Source organism: Brienomyrus brachyistius, chromosome 11 (genome assembly GCF_023856365.1).
Source record: "Brienomyrus brachyistius isolate T26 chromosome 11, BBRACH_0.4, whole genome shotgun sequence".
NCBI lineage: Eukaryota > Metazoa > Chordata > Actinopteri > Osteoglossiformes > Mormyridae > Brienomyrus > Brienomyrus brachyistius.
Window position 1 is genome coordinate 4,377,158 of NC_064543.1, and position 13,216 is coordinate 4,390,373.

Consider the following 13,216-nt stretch of genomic DNA (forward strand, 5'->3'; position numbering starts at 1 on the left):
ATCCGAGCTCCAGACTGCCCTGGGAAGGTCACCTATGGAGGGATCATTACTGCCCTTTCAACTCAGGCTCATGTCAGCTAGGGGTCATGGGTCCCGGGCGACGGAATTGATCCGCCGGCGAAAACCCGCAAGAATGCTGCGATTGCCCGCTTCATTACGGGCCGTGATGAAATGAAAATGGACGCGTCTCATCGGCACTCGGGCTCTACTGATGAGGAATAAGTGTCTAAATCAAATTACAGAGCTGGTCTTGGAATTGCATTTGAAGCGGTTACATCAGTGAGATGGATTGGGTCGCAACTGACTGCGGACGTAGACTAGAATACAAATAAGATTATTAACAAAAATCGGAAGCATCTAAAAACTAAAACTAAAAAATAGTTTAAAAAAAAATTTCACACTCAGAATGCATCTCGTTACTTCTTCATTACAGACAGGAACTTCTCCTCATGTTAGTCTGCAGCCGCAGGGTTAAAGCGCTTCTTCGCCCCCCCTGTGTTGGGGGGAGGAGTCACCGTGCTGCTGTAACAGGATCCAGGCTGGGTGCTCTGCATGCTCAGTGCAAGAGCAAGACAGAGTGGGAGTACAGATTGCAAGGCCCTGGCGCACGCTGTCACAGTGGGGCGGCAATCGGCACGTCCCGCTCCTTGGCTGCTGCCGCTGACAGACACGCCGCTCTGTCCCTGGGAATGATCTCCGCCGACGGGCCGGTAAGGTCGCAGCGAGTGAGTCATTAACTGCCACATGGGCAGGTGAGTTACTCATTTACCTCTGATTACTCTGTCCGCCTTCACATGGCCGTTTTGCTGTGTTGAATCCGAGCACGTTTGTGAGTAGTCCTGAATTCAGTTTCGTGGAGTGTGTGTATGTGAGCGTTTACAGGGTAACGGAGCAGAGCGCCGTCCTCAAACTGGGGTCTCTCAGGAGTTCGGGGAGTGTGTTACAGCTGGCGACCTCTCTGGCCAGAGAGTCCCTCGCGTTTCTCAGCGTACTGTGGCGGGCTCGTGCTACCGCTGAGCTCTGACCGTTTTCTGTGATTACGGAATCATAGAGGTCTGCTTCCCATTGGGAGCACAGATCAGTGATGGCTGGGTTGATCGGCGTGTAAATGGTTGGTGCACAGCGGCCGTGGGGTCTGTAATGTCACCTGTCCTCTCTGTACCTTCCAGGTGTCCATTAAGGGGAACACCCGCATCCCTACACAGGTATTTTAGGCTGACATCAGGGTTTGGCTGGCTTTCCAGCATAATGGGAGAGAGACATGAACTGCTGTTTGACAGCCGGCGTGACTGCGATATATCGGGTTTCCGCTGTTTCCAAATGCAGTCCTCCAGAAGAAGGACACTTTGCAGGAGCTCGGCCTCTACTCAGCAGGGCGCGTGTCTGTCTGCTGTTTACCGATTGGGGGCATTGATCTACAGTCATGCAGCAGAGAGATGGCTCCAGTCCGATTCGCTGGAACTGGCCCAGCGGTACATTTCGGTCTGAAGGGCAGCAGCGTGCATCGATAGTCGCGCAGCACGGACACACAGGCGTCCAGCGGCTTATGAAAGGCATCAGGCTCTGATGTCATGGTGAATGGGGTCTCTGCACCCTGAGGTCACTCCCTACAAAACTCGTAGCTGAACAGGTTCTTCGTTTTAACTGGGCATGTGCAGTGTGATAAAAGTCCCCAGTCTGTCTTTTTAGGTGTTATGTTATTTATAGGTTATGTTTTTTCAGAATGACAGCATATATCTGGGGACTGTTTGTCAATTTAATGTGGCCAAAAGCGAAAAATAAATAAAAAAGTCAGCAGGGAGAGGGGACGGGGTGACGGCCCCCGGGGAGCAGCTCACTGGGTAATATCTCATTTCGGACCAGCCGCACGCATTCAGGCTGACACTTGGACCCCCTGGGCGATGTTTACCAGATCATCAAAATGCTGCCTGAGGCTCTCAGCAGATCAGAACGCGGTTTCGGTGGTCCGTTTAGCTAGCAAAGATGGAAGGTCCACATGTAGAGTGGAAATGGATGGGAGAGGAGCCTTCGTTCGGCCCCTGTGCTGATTCGCAGCAGAGGGGCTGTCCACCGATGTGGTGCCGCACAGCTCGTCAAATGGGTAAGATGTCATCCTCAGTGTGAAAGCCTGTTTTCCTGGATCCCGTTTCATCCCAGATGGCTGCGGAGTGATTACGAAGCTGACAGGAAACATCTACGGAGTGGCGGAGAGCAGGTGGGAGGGTCAGCCTGGAGCTGGCTCTGTAGGGCCGAGGTGGCAACGAGCGCAAGAATGTTGGCTTCAGCTCCCTGAATGGGGTCAGGTTCATCAGGATGTGGACATTTAGTAGTCAATGATTAAAAGGCACGAAGCTCACCGGGAACAATATCCTGGGAGTTACAAAATGCTTTTTTCAGCCTGCGGGAGTCTAGTCACGGTAGAGAGGATGTTTCAGCACGTCAGCACTGTCTAACAACCCTTAGATGACCCATGTGCTCGTCTCCCAGGTCGTCACTCGCAGGTCCTCCAGCTGCAAGGCTGACTAACAAAAATAGCCCTCCTCGGCTCGCCCCTCCCCCACCGACAGTGATTGGATATCAGGACATTCCAGCTCCTTTACTCCTCCAGGAGGAAACCCTGAACCCCCACCCTCAAGACGTGACTCTCTCACGGGCTAACCCTACACACAACCGTGGGTGTTTTTGTCATGAAACCCTTACGCAAGAGCCCCCGTGCACTTCTTTTGGGAGGCAGGAAAGCAAAGAGACTATTCCTGCTTATTCTAAGAAGCGAAAATTAAAAACAGGTTGACGTGTGAGAGGAGGAAGGACAGATGGCTGAAATTAAAATCTTTGCATGCAGATCTGAATCTGAGCTGGTCTCGTGGCAGACGCCTGCGTGCTTCACATTAAACCGCGGAGGTCAGCTGCACTCACAGTATCGCCGGTGCCGTATATCGTGACATTTTGCAAGCAGGGTCATTTGCAGATGCATGGAAAGAAATGAGAAGTTTGCAAAAGGCAGAAGCCTCACGTGGACAGCAGCTCAGTCAGCTGTGGTTGAAATGAATTGCACATGATGCTTTACATGAGAGCCTGCCAGTCCGGGCTTGGAGCACCAGCAGTCAGTCCATGTTTTTGCTACCTCCCTTTCCCTTTCAGACAGTCAGACTACAGGAAGCAAAAACATGGACTGTCTGTTGGTCCCCAAGGACCAGATTGGGAAACTGCTTTACATGTTTTTGTGGGAGAAGGTACCACCCTGAAATTTGATGAAAGGCTTTGATTGTTACTTGCATTTATGAGCTGCTGCCCAGCCCCCTCTCCGCCCCCAGACAGGTGTTTTGGCTGTTGACGGTTCATGTTTCCTGATGCTAGGCTCTAGATCTCTGCCTTTTCTCGCCTGGCCCTGCAGGCAGGGGGCGCTCTGGCCGCGATTCATGGGCAGCACAAGGGTGCCGTTTCTCCAGTGCCAGCTGGGAGCGGGCTGCTTAGCATGCAGGTGGGGGCTCGCCGTCGGGGGCCGAGGTGATCTGCACACCCGCTCAGCCGTCGCCCCCAGCTGCCTGGGACAGCTGTGATTGTCGTAACGCTATAAAAAGGGTGAAAATAATATTGGCCACTCAGTCTATATTATCTTGCATTTATAGCTCGGTGTTTCTTTTTGCGTATGTTTTTTTAATGTAATCCGATACAGTGAGCAGCCAGGGGTTACCGTGCTGCTTTACGCCTCTCAAAGGCGTGAAACAGCAGCTAGCTGTCGAAGCGTGATGCAGCATTTGGTTTGGGTTCTGTCAGGTTCGCCTCACTTGGGTCGGATGAAGCGAGGCGCCGTGCTCCTGTTAGTACGATCGCCGGCTGGAAGCGTGTTCGGTGGAGTCAGCAAGAAGAGTGTTTCCTAGAGTGCGAGAGGAACCGGACAGGCTGGGCAATGCAGGCAAACTCATTTCTTATATATTTGTTGCTCATTTTTCTCCTGCTTTGGTGGTTTTTCCTTTAGATCAGTGTTTTTCAGCCCGGTCCCCAGGGACCCCCAGACGGTCCCCAACCTGTTCCCCCGAGGACTGGGCTGAGAAACGCGGCTTTACATCCTTTCTGGTGTCTGCATGCTTGTGGAAGCGGAGGTGTGACTTGCTCAGCGCAATGCTGCGATCGATGCTGAGCCCCTAACAGCGGACTAAGCAATACAGGAACATCATGGAGCTTTTTGAATCTGACAGGCATTTGCGGAACGTCAGCAGCGTGACAGTGACGACTGGTAAACGTGACTCGCTGGCAGGCAGGCTGTGTCCTTTACCAGCACAGATCACCCTGACCTGACAGATTTCAGCACACAGTATTGCTGCTCCCTTCCTTGTATCCAAAAGTGGCCCCTTTTAGTCCCGTGGCTATAACAATTTAACTGGGCTCAGTCGTTTTCAGTCTTGCCATGTCCTTGATGAAAGGCATCGTTCAAGACCTGCTGATACCTGATCTGACCTTAACTTGGCCGAGTTCGCAGAAGCTTTGATTAATCCACTCTGTCGTTGTGCATGAATGCCTTTTCCTGGAACTAAACCTCATTTTTCTCCTCAGAGTAATTGCGAGAATGATTCTTAAGTATATAGATGTTTAAAGAACTCAACACAGACCCTGAAACACAGATCCCTGCGAAGTCTTACCCAGGGTCTGTTATCTCCCAAAGCTTATTTTAGGGGTTTAATTTGGATTGTGGATCCTCTGAGCCTGGAGCCTGACGTTCAGGGTGATGTTCTGAGGACCTGTGGCTGAGGGTCGTCTGTTGGGTTCCTTTGTTGAGTGTCTTGAGGTTCTTCTCAACCCCCAAAGTATGGTCATGTTATTCAGTTTGGATACAGGAGGGATGTTCTCTGTAGGATCTTCTGTGGCACCTCATACTCTAACCACCCCTGGTGACCTGAGTGACACGCTGACAGTTCCTGAAATGGTTATGTGTGTGTGTGTGTGTGTGTGTGTGTGTGTGTGAGAGAGAGAGAGAGAGAGAGACCTTCTAACAGCTTATCAGTTCTTCATTTTCTAAGCTGTTCCAGCTAATGTTGTGTAACGTCAAACAGCTGTGCCTTCAGAACCACATCGATGCTCGCTGGCCTGCATTTTTGGCTCCATCCTGTCATGCTAACCCACACGGAAAGGCCTGGAACCCAAGCCCAGTCGCATCCTTAAAAAAAAATCAGTATTATTAAAGGGGTTCGTCTGTTTGCACAAGATCGGGAGGTTTGGGCTCAGATAGTTATCCTCCATCTTGGTATGTGGGAGCGCTGGACGTACGGTGATATCATAATACAAACTGTGTTTCTGTGGCAGTTAGTGACCCTGGGCGGGTGCGTGGGAGGGAACGGGGGCTCCCTCCCCGGTCAGCAGGGGCCACGGGCCACCAAGCCGCATTTGACCGTTGGAACACTGACAGAAAGCGTACTGGAACATTATGGTCCTGTGTTCTTGTTTGGACTGCTGATGGCGCTTCTGCTCATTTGGACCGTAACCTGAGCACACAGATGGTAAACAGAGTGTGTTTGTGTTGTATAACTCTGTCCTTCCGCTGAATCTGGAAAGGGATCCACCTCCCAGACTTCATTTCCCTTTACGTTCAGCAAAACTGCCGACTTCTGTTGATTCAGAAGCAAATCACTACAGTCGTCTGATGTTTCACCACTGAGTGCCTGGGAAGCGTTTCAGCGTGCAATCACTGAGAAGACCGGCAGCTGCAGGGCCTTTGTGAGACGAGCTGGAGTCTCCACTGGATTCAGCACTGGATTCAGCGCTGACAACCTCACTTGGGGGAGGAACTGGAACGCCGTCCACATGGAAGGTCCCGCAGTGCTTTTTGCGAAGGTCACCGGGGAACAGTCAGTCTACTTTGCTGCTTACAAACAACATTACGATCCAACTACTCCATGCAGCTGGAGTCATAAATAACAGGTCAGGTTTATTGCATGGAAAATATACACACAGTGCAACAGTGACAAATGAGAGGACAAGAGCAAGGAGAACTCAAAAGTAAAGTGAATGCAAAACGAGGAAATGGAACGCACCAATAGGAAATGGATCACAAAAATAGGAAATGGAATGCAAGAGTAGGAAATGGATCACAACAGGAAGCAGAAACATAATGCAACAAGAGGAAACGGAACACAAAAATAGTAAATATGATGCAGCAGCTGAAAATGGAGAAATAGAGCGGAAGAAGAGCAGAATACCAGGAAAGGGAACTAAAAAGGAGGAAATAGAACACAGCAATGGGAAACAGAACACGGCAATGGGAAACGGAACACAGCAAGAGGAAACGGAACACAGCAATGGGAAATAGAACACAGCAATGGGAAACGGAACACAGCAATGGGAAACGGAACACAGCAAGGGGAAACGGAACACAGCAAGGGGAAACGGAACACAGCAATGGGAAACGGAACACAGCAAGGGGAAACGGAACACAGCAAGGGGAAACGGAACACAGCAATGGGAAACGGAACACAGCAATGGGAAACGGAACACAGCAAGAGGAAACGGAACACAGCAATGGGAAATAGAACATGGTAGGAAGGAGTGACACTAAATAATTGTGACACCAAGGAAATGCTTCTTTGGATATGTCCTTGCAATGTGCCGTTGGTCCTGGAGGGGCACAGATTTGTGTCCTGGGGGAGGGAGGGTCTCTTGCACCTGTAATCGAGGTTCCTAGATTGAATTTCTCCAGATAAAATATTGTGGTGCCTTAATTGGATTAAATTGTAAGTCCCTGCGGATGTTGACCCCAGCTCAGCACATGAATCACGTTCATAATACACTTCTCCTGGGGGCACGTGGAGGATTTTGTCGATACTTTTCTTTTGAGCTTGGCAGTTGGCGTGTCCTCGCCCGCCCGCCCGCCCCGTCTGTGATCGCTCTGTTCAGTCATGCTCCTGTTTAACAACGGACAGGGCAGAGCACGCCATGTTCCACCGGTGACTCCTTTATTTCCTTGCCTCTTCTCCAACTGTAGTGTAAATTGAACTTAATCACGATGCCACTGAAAACCTTACTGTCCAAGCAGTGCGCTGCATTGTAATGAGTGCTAGTTAAGGAGGCTGCTGTGTAAAGGCGTCCATTTCAGTGAACGCTATCTCTCAGGAGCGACTGTCCTTTATCACTCTCAATGACAGCGTCACACGCCTCTAGAAAGTGCCTCTGACCGCAGTTAATGTTCTAGACTGTCAGCAGAAAGATGGAGAGTAGCACCTAACTATTATTATAGGGCATGATGACTGCCCCACTCAGAAGGGGTGTGACAGACCATATGAGACAGTTTGATATTTATCTTTGTGTGTGTGTTTGTGTGTGTGTGTGTGGATTATGCTGATATTATATTGCGGGGACCAAATGTCCCCCACATTGCAAGAAAAACCAGTGAATTATTTTGATGTTCTTTGATTTTTCAGGTCCCCACAAAGATCAGTGAATGCAATCAAAAAACTAAAAATGTCAAAAGTCTCATATTTTGTTTGGTTACTTATGGTTAAAGTTAGGGTTGGATAGGGGTTACGGTCGTTATGTTGGGATTAGAGTTTTCCCCGTAGAAAGATATAATTACAAAGCTGTGTGTGTTTGTGTGTGTGTGTGTGTGTGTGTATAAGTATCATTCACTATGGGGGTGCTGCTGTCGTTTTTCAAATTGGGGCTGTTGATGATCCAGACTATGCAGTTGATTAGAATCGCTGAAGCTGTGGGGGCCCAGAGAGGCCCTGCAAGGTGCACTTGGGTCGTTCTGAGGTCCAGGAGAGCCTGGTTTCAGTTGGTGCCGTGGGGGGGAGGGGGGGGCTGGAGCTGTCCGAGTTTGTAAACACTGCCATCCCGCCAGCTGGAAACTGGAGTCGAGCGCAAGACACGGTCCAAAGCAATAGATGCAAAAATGGTGATTGCAGCTTTTGGAAACGCAGATTACTGAGCATCTCTGCGTTCGGAATCTCGGGGTGGGGGGAGGGGGGGTCATTCAGGGCTTTTCGGGTTTAAAAAAGCTGGGTGATGGTGCGAGCCAGCGGACTGGGGGGGGGGGGTGGGCTTCCCTGACTTGCGTCGCGTGGTGATTGATCGCCAGGCCGATACCCGGAGGCCCCTTAAATGATGAAAGGCAGCCGAGCCTTATGAGGCTGCATAAGCAGGTATATTCAGGGTCAGCCAGCCAGGGCTGGGGAATCCGCCCTGCGCTGCTTCTCGGCTCCCTGACTCCGACGTCCTGCTCTCCTGCCATCTGAATCGTCTGCCGCATTTCCAATGACATCAGTTCTTCTTTCTGGCCCCTGCAGCCTTTTGCAAGTCATTTAAAAAACGGCGTCACAAAGTAACTATTTCATCGATTTTTTTTTTTTATTGATTATTCAGAGAGCCTCCCCAGCAGGTCGCACCGACCATTTTAAATGCTGCTGAAATATGAGCGTATCTGTTCTGATCCGGCTTACAAGTCTGCTGGATTCTGTCCCGATAAATGTCTCTGACGAAGAGCTCGGTGCAGTTTGCCCACGACGATAAACGGCAGCGCGGCCCGGACACGCCCACGACGCGCAGACTCTCCTGCACTGACCCCGTCAGTGATCGCATGCTTGCGGTGTATAGAGCGCTATTTGTGTGCAGATCCGGGACACACACCCCCAGCACCGTAAAGGTCAGGCATTTCCCAAGTGTCCACAATGAATGGAGTGAGTGAGGCTGGCCCTGGGGGGCATGCGGGTCTGGGTGATTCACACCCAGCGTCCATGGGAGGAGGAGCTAAGGGGAGTCGCGGGATGCGTTTGCGGATGTCATGATCCGTTTCCGTCTTGACCAGCAGAGGTCACTGGTCATCCTGTAATCACCTTTTCCCCCACATGTCTTGCCCCATCACACCTGTCTCTCCTCTGCCAATCACGTTCCTTGTATATATCTGCCTATCCTCACTGGGTTTCTCAGCTCGGTCATTATCATTCATGTACAGTCTGGTCTGTTTCCTTAGTAAAGTTCCTGTCTGCCCCAAAACCGCTACATCTGGGTCGTATTTTGCCTGATGCTCACGGCGGTGGGCAGACTGAGGCTGAGACGTGCTTATCGAGATGGGATGGGGGGGGGGGCACGTGTTGTCATGCGTTAGTGCATTTTTAAAACCTTGATGGTTTAAGGCTGATCAATCCATGCAGGATTCTGCCGAGTTCGTTCCCCTGCTCTGTCCCCCTGATTGTAAATGGGAGAGAGTAAGTCTCCTGGAATCACCCTGAGAGAGCGTCTCTCTTGCGGGAGGTGAGCCCTTGTATGTACGGGAGATGGGCTTAACCTGTTCACCTCTTAGGTCTGGCAGGGCTCACCTTCTAATTAGATGGTGGCGCATGGAAGAAATCGGCTTGTCTCAGCTCAGCCGTGAAGGAAAACGCCTCTGATTAAGATCTGTGAGCTGGACGTGAAAGCCGAGAATGCAGATGGGAGTTTGGGATTCGTTTTCCCCGGACGGTTATTCTGAGATAATCTTTGGTTTGAGAATGCTTTTGCTCGGGACGGGGGCGATCTCGCAGCCTGACCTACTTCTCCTGAATCTGAATCGGGTCTTACCGGTACTAATGAAACTCACACCTGTGTCACACACTTGGGAGTGAGTTTCGGCCCTTCTGTGGGTGGGAGAATGCTGTCCAGAGTCTCTCGGCTTATTATCACCTTTCTGTGCGCCTGTAAGTAACACCGTCCCCATTGGCTACAGCCAGAGAGTACGAGTGATGCCGATTCTGACATATCCCGCGAAGTGACACTGTGTATCGACACACGGCAGAATCCCTGATGTTCTTCTGGTGGTCTGTCTGTCCGAATGGAGACAGAATCCTGAGCAGAAAGGCAAAGTTTTCACCAAAAACACCCCAAAAGGCTTTTTTTTCCCCAAAAGATGGATTTTTTTTTTTTTAAAGTGTGACTTGTCATATCCTGTTTTTCATTGCAGGCTTTTCTTTTCAAAGTGGCACCATGAGTGAACAATCTGGTTATTAAACATAATAAGAATATAATTTCCTTTGTGCGAGGGGCTGCGGATCCTCACAGCTAATCTCCTGAGGTACCTACCTATCTGGGGATTTGGGTGCGACGGCTAATATTTCGCCTACAGTGAAACACAAACGCGTCACTGGAAGGGAGCGTTCGGTACATTCAGGTTCTCCATTTAAAGGTTATATATTTTTTTCTCATTAATAGAAATATTTGCTTACAAGTGAAGCTTTTAGACTTAAAGACTATAATAACTCCTACACTTGGATTAATCTGAGTCCTGCCTGTAGGGTTTCTTTTTGTCATCGGCAACTTTTTTCAATCCAGTCTGTGTGTGTAAAAGCCTGTATTTCACAAATCAAAGCGCATTGAGAGACGTGCTGGATTGATAACCACTGTTATATATACGGGAAAGCTGGCGGTAATACTTGCGTGATGTCTATCGTCTAATCTTTTAACTGCATTAAAATAATCATTTGCCGAATAGAGGTAAGAGCAAAATTAACTGTTTCAGAGGTCGAGTTTGAAATCCATTCGTTTGCATTTGGGGTTTTTGTGGTGGGGGTTTAGCTGCGTATGCTTGTCATTCGAAGGGGGTGGGGTCTCTGCCGACCCTGCCCTCTGATGACCTCTGGGTGTTGTCCGATTTGGAGACGGAGGCTGGCACCTGCCTGTCTCTCCCTGGCTGCCCCGCTCATGATTTGTTAAGCTAAAGGAAACCGAGGAATGTCTGTCTGTGGAGCACATGGGGAACAGGGCCCTGAGAAGCTCTCCTGTGCGAAGCAGACGCGTGCTGCACCCCACTGAGAGCCTCCAGAGCGGCCCGGGAGCCCTGCTTCTGTCTCCCTGCACGCCAGCGAGCTCTCAGCTGTTAGTCAGGCAGCTCTCCTGCTCATGTTCTGTTTCAGATATCCCAGTTTCACTAAACATCAGACAGAATCTAGGAGGAAAGAAAACGAGATGTTGAGAAGAAAAGAGGCTGCTTGCAACAGCAGTAAGGTGGCAGTGACCATGTTCCTTTGAGTGTCCGGCGCAGCTGATTAAGTCTGGCTTGTCACCTTCCCGGCTGTCTGGGTGTGTGACAGAGCGGTCCTCAGAATGATAGCACTTTAGTCATGCTTTATATCGCCCCCTGCAGGTCCCCTCAGAGATTAAGCGATGGGAAAATAAATGTGTTTTTCATTCATAAATCGCCATTAGAGCTCTCCAGTTTACTAAGGCAGCGATTTAACCACTGTGATCCTAAAGGATCACGGCGATGAGGCATGTTTGAGTAACATTAGACAGACGCAGGTTCATCATGGTATTCAGCCAGAGTTTGCGGCTCCTCTGTGTTTCCATAGGCTGTGTGTCAGCAGCCCAGCGTATGCGAGGTCACGGGGCCACGGCTGAATCAGCAGCTGAACAGACCGAGCGATGCGGCGAATCCATGACAAGCAGCTGCGGGCCGGTTACCGCCCCGGGGCGTACGCGGGCCGGCATTTAGCGAGCCGCGCTGCCTCCGAGAAGCTCCGCAGTGACGTCCACGCGGATCCGCTCGTCTGCCCTACTTGACTCGTTCACGATGCCTGGAACGCCACCAGCTGCATTATTTGATACGCTTGGCGAAAGCGGAAAGAGGGAGCAGATGGTGCGTGTCTGAGAGCGGTTAAAATAATAGCACCCTGCCGGCCCCGTGCACGCGGTCTTTTGGAGCGCTTCGTGAAGGACAGTTCTGGCTGCCCACTAAGCTCACATCCCAATCTGGAAGTTTCTCTGCCGCGTGATTAACCGCGAGCCCCGTCCACCACCTCCCTGATTTTCCGCGCCTCATCCCCACAGATGGGAGCCCAGACATTTGCCACACCATCCTTTCAGTCCGATGTGTCTGTGACCATTTAATTGGATCCAGGCCCTGGCTGCAAGATGCGCTGTGATCTGGGAAACAAAAAAGCTTACGGTGCAGTTAAAGCGCATTTTAGGCCGGGTTACTGTCTGCTTGCTCCGGGGAGCAGAGATCCTGACCCTCGGTGCATGCTGCATGCTGCATGCTGCATGCTGCACAATGTTTAAGTGCTTTAAATATGTCCTACCAGGTGCTAAGCTGGAGCCGCTTCTGGGCGGCGGCTCTGAGTGAACTATGCGAGTCTGTTTCCAATGAGAGGAGGTCGCTCCTGTGGAACGATGAACGTCCAAATCGCATTTGTGTCACAGAAACTCCGCCCCTCGGTCCAGCACTGCGGCCCAGTTCTGTTACTTCTACTGTATTTTCTGCCCAATTAGCATTACGGTTCATGTTTAGACGTGACTTTTAACACAAAAGGCTGGTGGAAGAACAGTCAAGGTGCCTTTTTAATTTTTTACCTCTTGGCTCATTCTACAGGGAAAACTGAGTGTTTCATCTGAACTGAGCTGCCTGAGAGGGGGTTTGGTCCACTTCAGACACAGATGGAGAGCTTTATCATGAGTATGATTACCTGAGTTCTGAAGGACAGTGGCGAAAACGCGAGTGTTTGCCGTTTAAAAACAGGAAGGCCACCTCTTTGGTGATTCTATTCCATTTTCCTTCTCTTGTTCTTCTTATTTAAATGCAGCTGTTTACTGGAGGCCGTGAGAACGGGGCTTTTACAAATGACAGCTTTCGGTTACGATGAAGCCTCAACTGCCAACAGCCCCGGGCAACGTAATCAGTGATTTCAAGGCTTTAAGTATGAATGACTTTACTGTCTCCTGTCTCCAGGTGCCAGAACCGCACTGAGGTCCACCTGAGGAGTCCAGACCCGCGTGAAGGTTCAGAAAGGGTCTGAACCCAGCAGCCCAGTGTCACCAGCGAGAGGTCCGACTTCCCTGCAAAGCAGAAAGCAGGTTCACAATGTGAGGAAGAGCAAGCGTGCGAGCAGAGAGCGAGGAACACAAAGGAGCTACCGAGGGAGAACAGGGCCGTGCTACTGCTGCTCCGGAAGCTTCTGAAGGAGCCGTGCGGTCAGCCGGAATGGGGAGTCTGTACATGCTGCTGGGCGTCACGCTCTTGGTGACGGACGTCTATCAGGTGACCGCAGCGGACAGTGATGTCACTCCACGCTTAAGCTTCCCATACAGTAAGTAAAACCATCTTTTGCCTAAGTGAATGACTGAATGAGTTACATTTATATAGCGCTTTTCAAGACACCCAAAGCACTTTTCTGAAGCAATGGGGAGCCACTTCAACCAGCACCAATATGTTGTACCGACCTGGATGATGCAAGAACAGCCATTCTGCTCCAGTACGCTC

At 50.5% G+C, this 13,216-nt stretch overlaps 1 protein-coding gene across 8 annotated transcripts in view; it reads left to right on the top strand.

Moving 5' to 3' along the window:
- LOC125751973 (semaphorin-4B-like) overlaps nt 1-13,216 on the top strand; it is a 53,205-nt gene that overhangs the window by 25,451 nt on the left and 14,538 nt on the right. For 4 of the 8 annotated variants that reach the window (XM_049031456.1, XM_049031453.1, XM_049031452.1 and 1 more), the window contains one exon: nt 12,686-13,043. In XM_049031456.1, coding sequence (XP_048887413.1) covers nt 12,938-13,043 — 106 coding nt within the window. In that variant the 5' untranslated portion in view covers nt 12,686-12,937. Of the gene's footprint in view, nt 1-540; nt 753-805; nt 830-908; nt 2,102-5,551; nt 6,531-12,685; nt 13,044-13,216 lie in introns of those variants that run through there. The other 4 variants (XM_049031451.1, XM_049031459.1, XM_049031458.1 and 1 more) reach the window with 4 other exon arrangements.